The following is a 19,305-nucleotide window of genomic DNA, read 5'->3' as shown; positions in this document are numbered from 1 at the left end:
CTGAATAATAATAAAAATAATAACAACAACAACAACAACATCGAAAAATACCTTAGGAATGAGAACCCAGGTTCGAAATTTCCCAAAGACACCTGATCAATGTCTGGGTGTGATTTTATGCCAATCAACCAGTTGGCCTTCTAATCAATGCAATCTCAGATGTCTGTATGGACAGCAGTAGAGCCATCCATTGAGAGCCCCACCTGGGCTTTGTGGGGTGGCAAGAAGAAGAAGAAGAATGGTAGTTGGCTGTGAAAATATTGCCTCAACACTTCATACATACACTCACACACACACGTACATATATATATTTACAGACATGTTTATTACAGATATAAATAGATGCACACAAAGATGTATATATTATACATACAACAAATGCACACATCAATCTTCACACAAAACATATATATATATACACACACACAGACCTACATACACACAGCTACAATCAGCAACATACATTTCATACATACATATTCCTTCCATGTTTGTAAGCATTTATAACTGTGTGCAACATAGTTGCAGATGCACATTTGAATGGGGTCATATCAGACTGCTGTTGGAAGGGGCACCAGCTGATTTGTATGCGGATGTATGTAAATACTATACACACATGTAAATGCTTGTGTAAGTATATGCATGTAGTAGTTAGTGCATGTGTGTGTGTGTGGCACAGAGAAAGAGTGAGAGGGACAAAGAGAGAGAGACAGACAGACATACAGGGAAAGAGAGAGAGGGTGGGAAGGAGGGAGACGTTTGTAGTCAGCTTAACAAATCTGCCACTCCACTTACCCTGGGGTATCACAGCTATGAGTCAGTTTGTGTGGGTGAGAGGTGGCAGAGAAAAAATTAGAAAAAAGGAGTAAGTGAATGCGAGTCCTTTCACTGGGTCTTCACATCAACCCCGCCCCACCTCCCTCTGCACCTAATCCCCTAATCAGGTTCAACCCCCATTCTTTGCAGCTGTTATTAAGGACATCTAAATATTTCCATGGACATAATTCATATCATATCGGTAATAATGACAAGAGGTTGTGTAAAATCCCCTTTTGTAGGGTGTTAGCTGCGGAATGGCTACTACTACCATATAACTACTACTGCTGCTGCTGCTGCTGCTACTACTACTACTACTACTACTACTACTACTACTACTACTACTACTACTACTACTACTACTACTATTACTACTGTTGCTACTATTATTACTACTATTACTACTACTATGTTAACCCTATCATTAGAGTTGGTATTTCTTCAGGCCCTTTATATTCTGAGTTCAAATCTTGCCACCGAGGTCAACTTTCCCTTTAATCTTCCTCCACGGGGTTCATAAAATAAAATACCACTCAAGTGGTAGGGGTCGATGTAATTGACTAACTCCTTCCTTTGAGAAATCGCTGGCCTTGAACCTTAATTAAAAACAATTATTGCCATGACTGTCACTATTATAACTCCAGGCCACAGATGCTCAGAGCACCGAATAACAGCAGCTGTTGCAACTGCTATAACTTACAACCATGTTAACCCTATCACTACTACTACTACTATAACTATTAAAACTGCAAACCCCAGATGTTAGTAGCACTGAATAATAGCTGCTACCACCACCACCACCACCACCACCACTACTACTGGATGTCTGTTAACGGCTCCACAGCCTACAGCAGCTGGTGGTATTACTGTGTGATAGTTACTAGTAATACTACCATCACCACCACCCCTATCACATATCAGTCTGCAGCTGTCGGTGGTACTGAACTGTGTAATAGTTACCAATAAAGAAGGTGTGGGCTCCGAAAAACCACATGATGGGCTACACATTTAAGAGAGTGGTAATACCCCACACACACACACCCACCTCCCAAACACAAACTAAAGGGACTCTCCCCCCCTCACCTCCACATTGGACAAACATTTCTTGTACCAATAGAATGATAAAATTCGTCCAGTACAATCCATTGAGTGTTTGTCAATAGGAGAGGCATCCAGTCATACATAAGTATGCCAAATAAAATGGAATAGAGAATCAAGAGATAAACCTAGGCTACTGCCTTCGTGGGGATATCAAACTTTGAATATAGAACAGAATTGATATCAAACTTTGAATATAGAACAGAATTGATATCAAACTTTGAATATAGAACAGAATTGATATCAAACTTTGAATATAGAACAGAATTGATATCAAACTTTGAATTGGTAAAGAACAGAGAGAACTCTTTCGATCTCCTGCATGATTTAGCATCACCACCTAGAGCTAAATCCTTAGGGACCTCTAGTGGCATCCAGTTGAGTCAGGCTCTTAGTCTAAAGATACCTTTCTCCTTCTTTCCAACCAGTCTCAGAGACTTTGGAAAAGGGGTCATGGATGTGACTAAATGACAAAAAAAAAAAAACTATAGTGCTAATCTCACAAATCCTGTAAAATGTTGTGGGTGTTGACCTGACCTTTTTTAATTAAATCATGTAAAGATGAGACAAGAAAAGAAAAAAAAAAGAAAAAACAGAAGGATACTTACAGATCGAAATATCATATGAAGTGGCATTGAAATATGGAAATTTAATGCTAAATTGTTGATAACTTGGACAGCAAAGAACATGGTTACCATTACTATATAGTTCCTTTAAAAGAGACAAATGACAAACAGGTTAGTTTCAATCAATAAAAATATGTTTGTGTGTGTATATAATATATCTATATGTGTATATGTATATCTGCGGCGAAATGCTTAGCGGTATTTAGTCTGTCTTCATGTTCTGATTTCAAATTCTGCCGAGATCAACTTTTCAGGGCCGATAAATTAAGTTCCAGTTGCATACTGGATCGATCCAAATGACTGGCCCTCTCCCCCAAAATTTCGGTCCTTGTGCCTAGAGTAGAAAAGAATATGTAAGTCTGTGTGTATGTATCAAAAAGTTCTCTGACTAGTTCTGTAGCATGCCAACAGATGGCAGCACATACAGTTGCGTGCACAGTGAGAGCTAGCAGTGACCTTCATGGGGCAGTGTGCTGAGTGACATTGCTGTGTTTACTTCACAAGTTGTGAACTCAGCAAATAATATTGGTCAGTTCGACCAAGGCTATACAATAACAACAATTAACTCCCCATATAGCATTGGTCAACTTAGACTGACCAAGCCTACACAACAGTAGCAACAACGACGACAACAACCAACTCCCTACATACTACTGACTGACCCAGCCTATACAATAACAACACCAGTGTCCAGTGAAGGATCACAAATCAATTCAATGCAATATCAAACTCTGTTTTATAGATTTGTTCAGAAGCTTCGTTCTTATTGATTTGTAGCTGCTGTTAAATCTTAATCACACAAATCTTTAATCAACAGTATTCCAGACATCATCTTGTATTTCTTTTCTGTCATTGTTTTTCCAGAAATATTATTCCAATGACCTTTTTTTAAGACAGTATGAACAAATTTGAGGGAGATTTAGCCACTATCTTTAACAAATTTGAGGGAGATTTAGCTGTTATTTTTAACAAAACTTCTCTGCTTCCTGAAATTCACCAACAGTACATCATATGCACCCCACCCTATTTTTTTTCATTTTTACAACTCCTTTGTTGTTCTCTTCTTATGTCCTGTTCGTGCACTTTTGGCTACCTTTTCTGATGATTTGTGGAGCACCTGAGCCCTGTATACAATAAGTTCACTATAATCACTAGCGTAACTGGAGTGTGCGCTGCCCCCAGACCCCACAAAAGTTACATATTCCTTACAGTAGACCCAAAAGTGCCATCTGGGGTGGACTGCCCACCCTCCCAACTATGCTAGTGATTATAATAATATGGTGTAAGTATGAGAAACCATTTTTGAGAAGCAAGCTGCATGAGACCTGGTTTATTATCAGGTGGACCGTTCTACTAAAAGAACTGAAGATGATCTTTTGTTAGGCACACCATTCAGAGGGCCCCATGGGTTGCAGTTTGACCATGATTGATACAGAGGTTCTATGATTGTCTTTGGTGATGACCAAAACAGCATTGACTTCAGATCTGCCCATAGTCAACACTATTTGTGATAAGCCAAGTACCTGTAATACACTGGGGGATATACTCAATCCACTAATAAATAATAGATAATCTAGAAATATCAGCTTTGTGTTTGAAAAAACAAATCAATAATAATTGATGTAAAACTGAGTGTGTTTGGACCGAGTGAGTGTGTAAATGTGAGTGTGCATGAATGCATAAATGCATGTGTTTGTGGGGCTGTGTGTGTGTGTATTTGAGGATCGAGCATGTGTGAACATGTGGATGTGAACACGTGATTGCAAGTGTCTGAATGCATGGAGGTGAATGTATGTGTTTAAATGCTTGTGTGTGAATGCATGTGTGAATATGAATGTAGTGTGTGCCTTAGTGATGCATGTGTGTCCATGGCTACATGAGTGTATATATGAATGCTGTGAGTATACATGTGTATGTAGCAAATGTTGGAAGCATGTATGTTTATGTGTTTGTGTGTGTGTGTGTGTGTGTGGGGGGGTGAGGAGCTGGCAGAATCATTAGCATGCCAAGCAAGATGCTTAGTGGCATGTCGCCTGTCTTTATGTTCTGAGTTCAAATTCCACCAAGGTCGACTTTGCTTTTCCTCCTTTCGGGGTTGATAAAATAAGTACCAGGTGAATGTAATTGACATTCCCCTCCCTGGTTTTGGTGGTCTTGTGCCAAAACTTGAAACCAATGTGTGTGTGTATGTGTGCGTTTATGTATATATATAAAGTGAATGTAGGCAGGGCCATCTCAGAAGCCCTGTAGGCCTAGGGCAAATCAATGCACTGAGCCCTAAAGCATTTATTGACAGCAAGCACAAACATACATAGATCAGAATTGGGTCCCTAGACTAATGAGGCCTCCAGGGAAGTCAATGTACTGGGCCCCAAAGTATTTATTGATGGCAAGCCACAGCATACATAGATTGCAATTGGGTCCCTAGACCAGTGAAAACCCATGCAACTGCCCAAGTACTGGGTGCAGGTTTGTATATAGTGTCTATAGGGATGTGTATTTGTGGTGTGCATATATATCTATATATTCTTTTATTCTTATATTTGTTTCAGTCATTTTGACTGCGGCCATGCTGGAGCACCGCCTTTAGTCGAACAAATCGACCCCAGGACTTATTCTTTATAAGCCCAGTACTTATTCTATCGGACTCTTTTGCTGAAGCGCTAAGTTACGGGGACAACATCACTTGTCAAGCAATGTGGGGAGACAAACATAGACACACAACATATACAAATATATATATATATATATATATATATGACAGGCTTCTTTCAGTTTCCATCTACCAAATCCACACAAGGCTTTGGCCGGCCTGAGGCTATAGTAGAAGACACTTACCAAAGTGCCATATACTGGGACTGAACCTGGAACCATGTGGCTGGTTAGCAAGCTACTTTGTGTGTGTATGTGTGTGTGTATATGTACATATGATGATCAGTCAATATCTGTGCAAGAATGTGTTAGTATAACAGTGTGTGTAATCTGTCAATATCTCTCTCTCGCAAACATATATATAAAATTTTTGTGTAAAAAATGATAAAAAATGCACATATGTGTGTGTTAATATGTGTGAGTATGTGTGTGTGTGTGTGTGTTTATGTGTGTGTATGTGTGGATCATACATATAGTTATTCAATTCATAAAAGGTGAGTTCATGTAAGAAATTGAAAAGAAAGTCAGGGCCCCTATCACCTCCACCACCACCACCACCACCACCAGGACCACTACTTTCTCCCACCTCCTCTTATCAGTTTGGACTGATATTGTGAATTGGTAGGGAGGGAGTGGTGGTGATGATGATTTTGCTCATCATCATCAGTTGCTATGACAACAAGCTATAGTAACCACAGATGTAGGTAGGAGATGATGCTGTTTCATTCCAGATTTACTAACAGATAGCCTATTTTATTATATCTCTTATTTAGTCTAAGACATAGATTGGAGGGGAGGGGGGAGGCCGAGATTAGTGGAGGACTGCAAGATATGTGTGTGTGCATGTATATATGTGTGTATGTATATCTGTGTGTTATATATGTGTATGTGTGTATGTATGTATATATGTGTATGTATGTGTCTATGTATATATGTATGTGTATGTATATGTGTGTGTATATGTATATGGGTGTGTATATGTATATGGGCGTGTATGTATATGTGTGTATGTATATGTGTGTGCATGTATGTGTGTGTATATGGGAGCGTGTATGTATATGTATATGTGTGTGCATGTATATGTGTGTGTATGCATGTGTGTGTATGTATGTCTGCATGCATGAGTATGTACGTATGAGTATAAATTTATATGTAGGTCTATGTGTGAGTGTGTGTGTGTATATATATATAGTATAAATATATAGGTGTATATATGTGTGTGAGTATGTGTTTATATATATATATATATATATATATATATATATCTATATATATATATATATATATATGCGCACACACACACTAGAAAGGAAAGGAGAAAAAGATTAGTAATGTACTGTAGCCAAGAGAGAGAAAGAGAGAGAGATTAGTATGGTACTGTAGCTGAGAGAGAGAGAGAGAGAGAGAGAGAGATAGTAATGTAGTGTAGCTGTTGTAGAGCTGGGCATCTCCAACAGATTTGTGTTTATACCTTAAAGAGGAAAAGGAGGAGAGAAGCAGACAGAGAAAGGATAACAATAAGAGGGGGGGAGGTGAATAGAACAGCTGCCAAGCAGGGAGCACCTACCTGCTCTCTCGATTTGCTAAAAATAGCAGTCACATCTGACTTAAATCACATTCTATTGTTTTAGGAAGAGGACGTGCTGGGTTATGGTGCATTTGTGCTGGGTTTGCTTCGTATAGGACGAAAAGAAAAAAAAGAAACAAAGGTACTTTTGACTGGAATGCTTTTGATCATATCTACTCAGTGAGAGCTGACCTGGGGTTAAACAACTATACTTTTTTTATATCTTATTTAGTCAGGAAGAGGAGGAGAAATAGGGTGAAGGAAGAGGAGAGAAAGACAGCCAGACAATCAGAGAGAAGGAGGGATAGGGAGAGAGAGAGGCAGTCAGACAATCATCAGTAGTTTGTGTTTGTGTGTTAATGTGTGTTTGTAGATGCTTGTGTGCATGTATTTGGGCATGAGAGTGTGTCCTTGTGTATGTGTGTGTATGTGTCTGAGTGTGTTTTTGTTAGTGTGTGTGTTTGTAAGTGTATGTGTATTTGTGTGCGTTTGTGCTTGTGTGAGTGTGTGTGAGAGTTTGTGTGTGTTTATGCATGTGTGTTTGTGGATGTGAGTGTGTTTGTGTGTATGTCTATGTGTGTGTGTGTGTATGTGTCTATGCGTGTGTGTGTGTGTGTGTGTATGTGTCTATGCGTGTGTGTGTGAGAGAGAGAGAGAGAGAGAGAGAGAGAGAAAGAAATATAAGCAGGGGGGGGGGAGAGGCAGCCAGACAGTCAGTTACATGTGTTTGTGTTGCACAGAGAGGGTGGGGAAGAAAGAGAGAGAGAGAGGTAATAGTGAATGAAAAAGATATTTTCAAGACTGTTATATTTTGGTTTTATAGAGAGAAAGAGAGAGAGAGAGAGAAACCTAAGTGAATGCAGCAGATATCAATTCACAAGTTTCATCTGTAAATAAAGTTGACTACATTATATTGATTTCAGACTATGTTGTAGAAGCAGAGATATAGAGATGGGGTGGGGTGGGGGAATTATAAAGAGGTGGTCAGTAGAGATAGGAGATGGGGTGGGGTGGCAGTGAGAAGACAGCTTTTTTTTTTTGGCAATATATCTTAATTTTTCTAGAAGAGCTACAGGGACCATAAACATCACAATATTGTTTTTTACATTACATTGTACAGATTATATGAAAATAAATAAATATATTGTGTCGAAATGTAATATGAAAGTACAAAGTGGTATGGCTGTGTGGTAAGAAACTTGCTTCTAAACCACAATGTTCCAGGTTCAGTCTCACTGTGTGGCACCTTGAGAAAGTGTCTTCTACTTATAGCCTCAGGCTGACCAAAGCCTTGTGAGTGGATTTGGTAGATGAAAACTGAAAGACGCTTGTCGTAAATATATATATATATATCTATATACATACAGGGTGCAGACAGTATTCGTTTGTTTGTTGACTGTCTCAAGAAAAAAGTGTTTTTATTCTTGTTTTGAGATATGTTCAAATTTGGATCAGTTTCTTTTCATGACATGTTCCATCGATCTTACTCAATGAACCCACCTTTGACTCAATGACAGCCTCCAGGTGACCTCAGAACTAACTACAGACCTCCATCCCTATTTCCAGCTTGAGGCACCTAAAGACCCTCATAATACCGGATGATTTGCTCATCTTTTGTTCCACTGTGTCCCACACAAAGAAGTCAAGGGGGGTTGCAGTCAAGCAAGTTAGGAGGTCAAATGTCAAGTACTGTGTGATCAAAGAAATTCTCCAACGTGCCTGGGTCTTCTGGCTGGTGTAGCAGGGGGAAGAGCCTTAGTGACACATGTACAGCCTCCTTGCAGCTACACAGTTAATCCAGGGCTTCATCACCTAGCTCAGAACAGAGATGTAACTGTCAGTGTTCAGCCTCAGGGAAGAAGTGGGGTACAATGACATCACCTTCACTGCTGACAACACTGAAGACCATGATTGTCACCAGAAATTTTTGTCTGCGTGACTCAGGACCATGTCCTTAGGTGAGACAGCAAACCACTTGTTATTATGAGAGTTGATCTTCTGGTCTTGACAGAAATCCTCGCCAGAAAAGTGCCTCAGCATACCAGGCTTCAGTGGGTGTTTCATCTTGTTGATCAGCTTCCTGGTCTGCTCAAGTCACTTTTCCTGCATCACCTTAGACATCACATTAGCAACTGGTGTTGGTGTCTCTACATCTCTATAACTTAGTGGTTTGGCCAAACAGACCAACAGAATAAGTACCAGGCTTAAAAAAACAAAAAAAAATCTGGGGTTGATTCATCTGACTAAAATAGTCTTCAAGTAGGTATCCCAGCATGGCCACAGTCTAATTACTGAAACATGGTTTCTGGTTCAGTCCCACTGTGAGCCACCTTGAGCAATTGATGTTTACAATAACACCTCAGCTGATCAATGCCTTCTGAATGAATTCTCAGGCTGAAAGTGTGGACGTTAAATGATGACGATGATGATGACGGTGATGGTGATGGGTGTGTGTGTGTGTGTGCACGCATCCACCACTTGACAACCAATCTTCATTTGTTTACACACACACACGTGCATATATATGTGTTTGTGTGTGTGTGTGTGTGTGTGTGTGTATGTATATAGCTGAGACCTTATGCAGCTACTCGAAACTTCATATCTGAATGGATTGAATTGCAAATGCTGATCTACAATACAAAGCAGCACTCAAATGAATGCATATGTATGTATGTATGTATGTACACACACAAAAGCACACACAGAGTTGTCTATGAAAATTGGAATATTATGTAGATATTGAATATTAGTTGTCTGTTAAGTCAGAATATGAACATTTCCAATGTATTAGATTCAATAATTCTAACATGTCCTCTACCCAGTATTTTGTTGATATAAGCAAACATTTATGGCTTCAACACACACCAATCATTCGAATTCCAATATCTCCAAATATGAGAATGTAATAAGAAAACATCTGAAACATATCCTTATAATAGAGCTGCAGGTATAGAATATCAGTTTATACTTGGTTGGAATTCTTTTGGTTTCAATACATTACAGCCTCAGAGGTTCTGTATTTCTTCAACCTTCCTTCAAACACTACGAACCCAGCTATTTGAAGTTCAGCATCAAAATCCTTGCAGTTAGTGATGGTTTGACATACTATATTACAGAGAGAGGTTGAATTTTTGTATTACTTCAGTGTCACACACTACTGAGATCTAGTACTAAGCCAAGAGATCTTGGAGCTCTTCAGGTTTCTGTCAGCCAATGAGCTATTTGGTAATGTGGTATTTCTGCCCCAGCAGTATTTGGCATCATCATTTAATGTCCATTTCTGAAACTGGTGGAAGATTTTAATTCAAAACTTATGGAAACAAGACATTTGTACTTAGAGCCAGAGCCGGTTTCAGCTGGGTTGATAACAAAAGGGTTAAACTATATAAAGCTTGGAGGCCCTTTATTATGTCCTTTAATGATTTTGAGGTCATTGTGGTTAGTAAGGTCCTAAACTGCAGCTGGTTGACTTTATGTCCAAATCTAACTCTACCTGTAAATAGTGAAATCTGTTGAATTTTAAAAGGGAGATAATTTTGGTTTGACCTCTTTTCTATTGGAATACCCAGAATGCATCAGATTTCATAGCAAACACAAACTGTATTTCGGGAGACAGGTGTTCTCACCTCAGCTGAACTGGTGTTAAGAATATAAGATCAATACATTATAATTTTATCAATACTTCTTACAAATTTCCTTGATATAATAATATTGATAATTTATCTCTATATCTAGAGTAACACTCTGATGATTTGATTAACACTTAGTAGGTCTCAGACTTGTTTTAAACTTGGTAATACCTGAAAATGGAACTCAGAAGTCTAATCTCAGAAACTCATGTTCTAACAAATAAGCAGTAGATTCTTAAAAATCATGTAAACCTGTAAATCCATAATTCCACCCCCCCCCTACCCACAGAAATATATTAGCAATGTTTTTTGTCTCCTCTCTCTCTTTTATCATTTAAAAATAGAGTTGAATTCCACATCACTCTTCTCTCTTTACCAAGGTATGGGTAAAAAATTAAGAGCTTCAAATCGCTTCTTTTTATTAAATGTTGCAATTTATCCAACCCCTTTCAATCGCCAGGAGCCCTATCAGAAAAGGGCATCTCCTCACATTCCATTCCATCTATGAAAAACACTGATATAGACAATATCTTTTGTAAATAAAGTTACCTCATTTACTCATGTGTACATCACACTGTTTTATAGTTGAATTTAACTGAAAAATACTGGGGTGCAACTTATACAAAACACTATGAAGGGGTGAAAATTTTGTACCAAGATCATCATCATTTAATGTCTGCTTTCCATGCTGGCATGGGTTGGACGGTTTGACTGAGGACTGGCAAGCCAGAAGGCTACACCAGGCTCCAATCTGATCTGGCAGAGTTTCTACAGCTGGATGCCCTTCCTAACATCAACCACTCCAAGAGTGTAGTGGGTGCTTTTATGTGCCACTGGCACAAGAGCCAGTCAGGTGGTTCTAGCAACAACCATGCTCAAAAGGTGTTTTTTATGTGCTACCTGCACGGGAGCCAGTGTGTGTGTGTGAGAGAGAGAGAGAGAGAGAGAGAGAGAGAGAGAGCAGGTGATGACATTATGTGACCAAGGACAGTAAGACTTAAACAAGTGATTAAATATAGAACAAGAAAAAGTGCGAGACAGAATGAAGGGGTCGAAAGACTGAATTAAGAAGACAGAATAAGAATCTAACAACAGGAGCCCATCTGTCTCCACAAAGACACACAACAACGATCATGTGTGTGTGTGTGTGTGTGCGTGTGGAGTTATTCAACTTCACATTGTAAGAAGCTCCCTGTCCTCACTATTTTCTTACTTCACTTACACACACACACACACATACATATACATACATGTGTGCATGTATATATACACATATATATACGCATATTTATGTACATATATATATATGTACATATGTGTATATACATATATATATATATATATATATACATACACACACACATTATATACATTATATATATATATAGATATATATATACATATATATATACATACATATGTGTATATATATATATATATATATACATACATTACATACATATGTATAATATATATCATATGTATATATATACATACATTACATACACATATATATATGCATCTGTGTCTGGCTAAACAAGATTAAAACAATGGTTACATGAAAATCTAATTATTATTTTTCACATCAAACTTCGTTACCATTCTCATAGAATTAGTTCTCAGGAAGGCAGAAACAATGTTTCACTTTTCTTTTTCAAATGTCAACTGACTCCTTGCTCCACCGCCGCTGCCACCACGCCTTCTTTACAAACAAACAATTCTTTCAACCTCTCTGAGTTCGGTAGCCTTGGTCCATAATGTTGTGGGTCAACTAGATCTGCCCAGCACACCACGGGTCAACAAGACCTTTACTATTAATAACTTGCAGCAATTACTAGAACAGACCACTTCTAACATTCCACTTCGCAATACAAATAATAATAATCCTTTCTATTATAAGCACATGGCCAGAAATTTTAGGGGAGAAGGTAAGTCGATTACAATTACCCCAGCACACAACTGGTACTTATTTTATTGACCTCTAAAAGGATGAAAGACAAAGTTGACCCCAGCAGAATTTTAACTTGGGATGTAAAAATCGATGAACTGCACTAAGCATTTTGCCTGGCATGTCCACAGTTCTGCCAAGTCACTGCCTTAGTAATAATAATAATAATAATAACAACAATAAGAAGATCACTGAGAGAGCACAAACCTTCACCAAGGCAACACCAACATTCTCTCAACGATTAGCAAGAGATGATTTATAAAATGAGAATATCTGAAATAAACTCAACTGCTCTCACAAATGAGAACACTAAAAATGAACCCGACCGTTGATTACATCAATCCCAGTGCTTAACTATTCTCATTTTATTGGTCCCAAAAGGATGAAAGTTGAACATGACAGCATTTGAATGAGGAGAGTAAAAACAAAACAAAATGCCAAGTGTTTTGTCCAACACGCTAAGGATTCTGCCAGCTTACCACCAGAAGTGATAATAATGGTGGTTTCAAATGTTGGCACGAGGGGAGCAGGTTTGGGAGAGGGGCTAACTTGGTTAAATTGATCTCAGTGTTCAGCTGGCACCCATTTTATCGACCCTGAAGGAATGAAAGGCAAAGTCGACCTCATTGGAATTTGAACTCAGAACATAAAGACAAATGAAATGCTAGAAAGTGTTTTGGCTGACGATTCTGCCAGCCCACAGTAATTAGTAAGAGTATTAATATTCATGGGTTTTTATATTGTTGTTGAGTCCCAGGTGGTCAAATATAATTATTAAAATTAAAGTTATGATGATCCTGTCTTTTTAAGCCACAGTGTATCTTGGACTACATTATGTAATAAGCTACAGTAAACTTATGTGAGTGGAGTCAGAGAGAGAGAGAAAATGTGTGTGTGTGTATTTGTACTAGTTAAAAAATACATCTGAGTGTTTTTTTTGTTATCAAATTTCATGCTTAACAAATAAAAACAAAGAATATATTAATGGAAAAGACAGGAGAGAACAGTTTTCCATTTTTCACCTAAAATTGTAGCCATCTTTAGAAGTTAGAAAAACAGATCTATTGGCATACAGTTTATTTAATGCAGCACGGAATTTTGTCAGTGAACAGGTCACAGTCTCAAAGTGATGAAAATATTTTGGCAAATTAAATTTAAATGTTGAAGTGAATCTAACAGTTTTTGTGTGTTTTTAAATGGCTTAGAAACACCTTCCACACTGCAATTGTTTTTGTTTCAGCACACGATCTCAGATCAGGTCACTTGCTATGCAAGTACATCTCAGTTTATTTAATGTTTTTTAAAAATTTCTCCTAAACCCTGAGGGAGGTTTTAAGGTTCAGAGCTTATCCCAGGAGCCATGACTTGTAGTGGTTGTGACAGGAGTCTCTCTCTGAATAAGACACTGTTTTATCCCAGATGAGATTTTTCAAAATATTCTGGTACGTATTGCTGCTATCAGAGTGAAATGAAGCTATAGAGAATAATGTGGTCGGAACAGATATAAAGCAGGATTTTGAAAAAGCACTGAACTTGAACTCATGACCTGTAGGTAGGTGGAACAATAATTTATTTCATTCAATTATCTTGTTGCTATGAAGGAATTAAAGAAAACAGAAATGTCAAATAAATTGTTCTGGAGATAAAAATGGTCAAGCAGCGAAAGAAGTGAATTAACAATTCAACAGTGAAGCAAAAGCAAGTTGTCATTGTACAGAATATATATATATATATATACACAAACACAGGATGTCTATAAATTTTCTTTGCAATTTCAAAAATTCAGAAAAGAATATGTTAGGATGACTCAGCAGAGTTTCTTGAAAAAAACAGAGGCAAAGAAATAAAAGTTTTATTAAAAACATCAGAACACGTCCATGTGAACTCCATTGGTCGCACACAACCTGCTGAGTTAACCTAATATTTTTCTGAATTTTTCTAATTGTGAAGGTAATTTATGGACACTGTGTGTGTGTGTCATTTTAATACTCACTTTTCCATTGTTTGCTTAGGTCAGACTGAGTCTACTGACACAGATTTTCTATAGCCAAATGCCCTTCCTGTTACCAAGTGAGGTATTATTTCCCCATAGCTGGATATGTTTTCACACACACACACACACTGGGCTTCTTTCAGTTTCCATCGGCCAAATCCCCTCACAAGGTATTGGTCAGCCCAGAGCTAGAGTAAAAGACACTCGTGCAAGGTGTCATAAGTGGAGGGGCTGAACCTGAAACCATGTGGCCCAGAATATGTATGTGCCAATATATGTATGAGAGAGGGAAGGAGGGTGTGTGTGAGAGAGAGAGAGAGAGGGAGGGTGAGAGAGAGAGAGTTTATAGATTTACAAGGGAGGAGATGTTACCTATGACAGGTTAGCATCCAGCCCTGTGGCAAATTCATTCCTCATCTCCATAATACAAAAATTGGAGCTAAATCTCATTTTAGTCAGCCCTTGTGGTTTATAAAGACATCTCCCCTAGTTATTTAGAAAATAGGAGACAAATTTGTCCCTTCAAGATTCACCGATGCCAATGTGAGACTTGGAGTCCCTTCAAGACCCAAAGTTGCTTTCCCTGACAACAGAGCAGCATTTAGATCACTTCACTGGTTAGTGATAAGATAACTGATAACGTAAAGGAGATGCTAAAGTGGTAGACAGATGCAAGGAATAGCTAAAGGTTGGGGGCTAATATGGGAGCTAGAGGATAAAACTGAAATGTCATCAATGGAGGAGATATTTTATCTTTAATTTATTCAGGCAAACAATTCCACCCTAAAACTGGTACATTAGGTGTTAGTGTTTCATTCCATGTTTGTGGGTTTGATGGATATAGGAAGCTATAGATGTGTAACTCTACTGATACAGTATAATGATAGAGTAACAATACTATGTGTAGAGAAGAATGAGAAATTACAGTACAAATAACAACAATTAACAGAATAATTTTACGATATGTAGGGCTGTATGTGTATGTAGTCATACAGCCACATTTTAAATGGAAGTTTTGTTACTTCTCTGGTACCAAAGGTTTCCCTGCTGACAAAGCATTTTTCAAGCCAAGTTCTAAATATGAAAGACATCCCACACACAAATATTTATGTCATAGCATGAGAAGCAGAATTGATTATCCTTATAAAAAAATCTCATCACTATTTTACTTGCTTCAGTCATTGGACTGCAGCCATCCTGGAGCATCACTTTGTAAGCGGTGAAGAGAGGGACAAACACAAAGATACACACACACACGACAGGCTTCTTTCAGTTTCCTTCTATCATATCCACTCACAAGGCTTTGGTTGTCTGAGGCTATGGTAGAAGACACTTGCCCAAGGTGCCACACAGTGGGACTGAACATGGACTGAACATGTGGTTGGGACACAAACCTCTTTTTCGATATTATTATTATTATTATTCAGGTCACTGCCTGGAATCGAACTTAGAATCTTGGGGTTAGTAGCCCGCACTCTTAACCACTATGCCATTTATTTTGTGATAGTAAGGTGAAATCTGAGGGAGACTTAGCTACTATTTCTGACACACTGAGTTACCACTTAGAGACTCCTTTGTTATGCTATAGGGTTCTATATCCTCTTCCTCCAAATTAAAATTCCTTTCGATGCCAAATAGTTTTTTTGTTTCTATGGCAACAATCTACAATTGCTGCCAATATAAAGAGATAATTAGATAAATTATAAACCATCTTTCAAAAAAGTTATTTAAAATATATTTCTATGGTTTAGAATGCAATCCTTTCATCATCGTCACTTTATATCCATTGTTCTTGGTATATTTGGGTATTTGTACAAATTCTTGGAGCAGATATTTTATAACATGAAGAAACCACAAGACAAGCATTATGATCAACATCAGCTAAAATTCTTTAAAATCTCTTGTTTTAACCGGAAGAAACCGGTTTAGAAATCAAAGAAACTCGTTTTCCCTAAGATTTAATTCTACTAAAGAAGTTTGGCATTGCTATAAGTGAGCAAATATTGGTTTCAAACTTTGGCACAAAGCCAGCAAGTTCAGGGGTGGGGGTGGGGGGCTATGTTGATTACATCGACTCCAGGGTTCAACTGGTACTTATTGTATTGATCCTGAAAGGGAAAATGAGTAAAGTCGACCCCCAGTGGAACTTGAACCCAGCGTGTGGCAACCTGCAGTTCAGCCCCACACACTCTCTAGCTGTTTATAATAGTCGTTTTCACTGCTTCTGCTCAAACCTTGGTATGTCGTTATAGTTGGTTGACTTAAATCTAATGTATATACTTTCTCCTGTCTTAGCAAGCTTAAGTACAGAGATTTTGTAATCAACTATTAATGAATGCTACAGAATTATTCTTTCAACTGTGTTGACTTGTTAACACTTTCTAATTCAAGACCAACCTGAAAATTACCAGTGCATTGAAATAAAACTCACTATTAAATGTTTGCAAGGTGTTGTTACACCACATACATGCAGCTACAGTGTGCAAACACCTTTGTGACACAGTCCTTGACAGAGAATTAAAATAAGAAAACTTACTTCAGTGGAATAACTGGAGTCACTTTCCCCATCTTGAGGGTAAAGATGAACCCTTCAATAGCAATAAAAAGGAACTGACTGAATGTTATGATGTTGCCACTGCTGGGGACTTCACTGAAATATAAACGATACAGAATCATAAGAGAAACACACGACATAATATAACAGAACATATGTTATTGGCGATATAGGACTGGCAATAAAAATGTTAATATTAGAGAACATAATAATCAAACACAGTGAGGGTGCATGCCCCAGTGGTTAGGCTGTTGTACTCACAATCGCTAGATTGTGGGTTCGATATATATATATATACAAGCTTCTTTCAGTTTCCATCTACCAAATCCACTCACAAGACTTTGGTCAGCTCGAGGCTATAATAGAAGACACTTACCCAAGGTGCCATGCAGTGAGACTGAACCCGGAATCATGTGGTTGGTAAGTAAGCTACTTACCACACAGCCACTCCTGTGCCTGTTATCAATTTTTACAATAGAAAAATTCTACAATTTTGGAGTGTAACCCTAACAAGAAAAGCCAAATTCTTCAAAAAGTGATGGCAGTGGTAAGTGAAACTGTAAATATCAATTTGTGTTAGAGCAGAGGTGAGGAATTCTTTTTAGCACCTGGCAAAAATTGTTATTGCAACACACCTGTAGGAGTGCAATTGGATGGAGAAAAATAATGATTTTTACAGATTTATAGAAACTGTAATTCACTACATCCACCCTTCAACCTGACCGTTACCACCATCCTCATCATTTAACATCTGTTGTCCATGCTGGCATGGGTTGGATGGATTGACAGAAGCTGACAAGGCCAGGGGCCACATAAAGTTCCCTTGTCAGTTCTGGCTTGGTTTGTACAGCTTGATGCCCTTCCTAGTGCCATCCGCTTTACAGAGTGTACTGGGCGATTTTCACCTTTTTACATGACACCGTCCCCAATGCTTTTTACGTGACACCATCACCAGTGCTTTTTGTGTGACACCAGTCATTCTTCTCTTCGGTTATTTCTGAACCTGCAACAGAGACATCTAACAAACTGAATAACCACAACAACATGAAGGAAATAGCAGGGGGTAAGGGATGGGGAGTATATCTTATATTCCCCATGTTTCATCATCATCACTATCATCATCATCATCATCATCGTATGTCTGCCTTTTCTTGCTGGTGCAGGATGGGCAGTTTTCTGCAAGACAACCAGATGCCTTTCCTATCACCAACCTTTCTGGTCACCTTTCACAGCACACAAACAAGGATGTATCATAGCTATACTAAAACTGAGATAAACATAGTACAATATCTCACCAGGTTTAGCAAATGAAATTACAGTCCAGGCATAAACAGCTGTTGTATAGCACTATTTGATCAATAATACTACCAACATAACGGTTTTAATAATATATTATAAGCAGTTAATAATAAGCATATGGAGTTAAAATAACATATTAACAAGTTCACAATAGTACGAATTAACTACTAAAATTTTAATGTAAATGATATCAAAGCCTATAAGAACCAATTTGGGAGAAGGAAGAGAAAGGAACTAGGTCCATTGATAGAGCACCAACGACCGAAATGAATAACAGTCTAGCTGTGTCCCACCAGCAGAGTTTGTTGTTCTTTTCTGTCTCACATTGGTATGTATAATATTTAATGTGTTGCTATTGTTTTGTGTTTATATCAAATCCTTCCTATTTTACATGCAATTTTGTGCATTTTTTGTGATGTTTATTAAATTATTGAAATAGTTAAAAGGAAGTCAATGATGAATAAATCATCAAAGCAATAATAATAATAATAATAATAATAATAATAACAAGTGAGAGAGCATTACATGCCATCAAAGTGACATTGGGGTACAAATATACAAAGCCCAACACATCCATAATGACTACCTGTATGATCAGGGTACACCAGGCACATGCATCACAACTATATGTACACAACACGGTAACCTCCTTGCAGGTTGGAACCAGTTAGAATTCACTTCAGATCAAATAGCCTGTCTCATTCGAAAGGTCTCTGAATAAGGGTTGTTTAAGGATGATGAACAAAACACCCATGCTTCCAGGGGTGAAATAGTCAAACCCCACAGAGTCCCTCTCAACACATGGCTCTAATGCTATGCAACTACTGCTCGTGATCAGAGATGCACATATTGTCAGTTACTAAGGGACATGCTCAACCCATTAAGATCAGACAACTGACAAGCAGATCTGTGGTACTGAGCAGAATATTTGCTATAGGCCAACTTTTACACCAAAGCAAATCATGTACATATTAACACTTCCAATCAGTTAAGATCAGAAGCCTTTTTTTTTTTTTTTCTGCTAAAGGCACAAATTTCGAGGGAGGAAAATAGTTGGTTTTGTTGGCCTGAGCACTCAACTGGCACTTATTTCATCAACCCTGAAAGGATGAAAGGTGAAGTC

General features: G+C 38.0%; 2 protein-coding genes across 3 annotated transcripts in view; one reads left to right on the top strand and one right to left on the bottom strand.

Moving 5' to 3' along the window:
* Positions 1–17,053, bottom strand: part of LOC106879243 (UDP-xylose and UDP-N-acetylglucosamine transporter) — a 30,971-nt gene extending 13,918 nt beyond the window's left edge. The window contains exons 1-2 of one of the 2 annotated variants that reach the window (XM_014928733.3): positions 16,866–17,053; positions 2,523–2,625 (exon numbers count right to left, since the gene is read on the bottom strand). In XM_014928733.3, the coding sequence (XP_014784219.2) occupies positions 2,523–2,625; positions 16,866–17,038 (276 nt within the window). In that variant the 5' untranslated portion in view covers positions 17,039–17,053. Of the gene's footprint in view, positions 1–2,522; positions 2,626–6,759; positions 6,861–16,865 lie in introns of those variants that run through there. The other variant, XM_089363540.1, reaches the window with a different exon arrangement.
* A 1,260-nt stretch (positions 17,054–18,313) lies between these two features.
* Positions 18,314–19,305, top strand: part of LOC106879770 (cyclin-dependent kinase 17) — a 71,247-nt gene continuing 70,255 nt past the window's right edge. Inside the window, exon 1 of the mRNA XM_052973151.2 lies at positions 18,314–18,510. The gene's annotated coding sequence lies outside the window, so the exon portion shown is untranslated. The remainder of the gene's footprint in view (positions 18,511–19,305) is intronic.

The sequence above is a fragment of the Octopus bimaculoides genome, chromosome 15 (genome assembly GCF_046866305.1).
Source record: "Octopus bimaculoides isolate indiv1 chromosome 15, ASM4686630v1, whole genome shotgun sequence".
NCBI classification, from domain to species: Eukaryota; Metazoa; Mollusca; class Cephalopoda; order Octopoda; family Octopodidae; genus Octopus; species Octopus bimaculoides.
The sequence above is the reverse complement of the archived record's forward strand: the minus strand, read 5'-3'. Positions and strand labels throughout refer to the sequence as shown.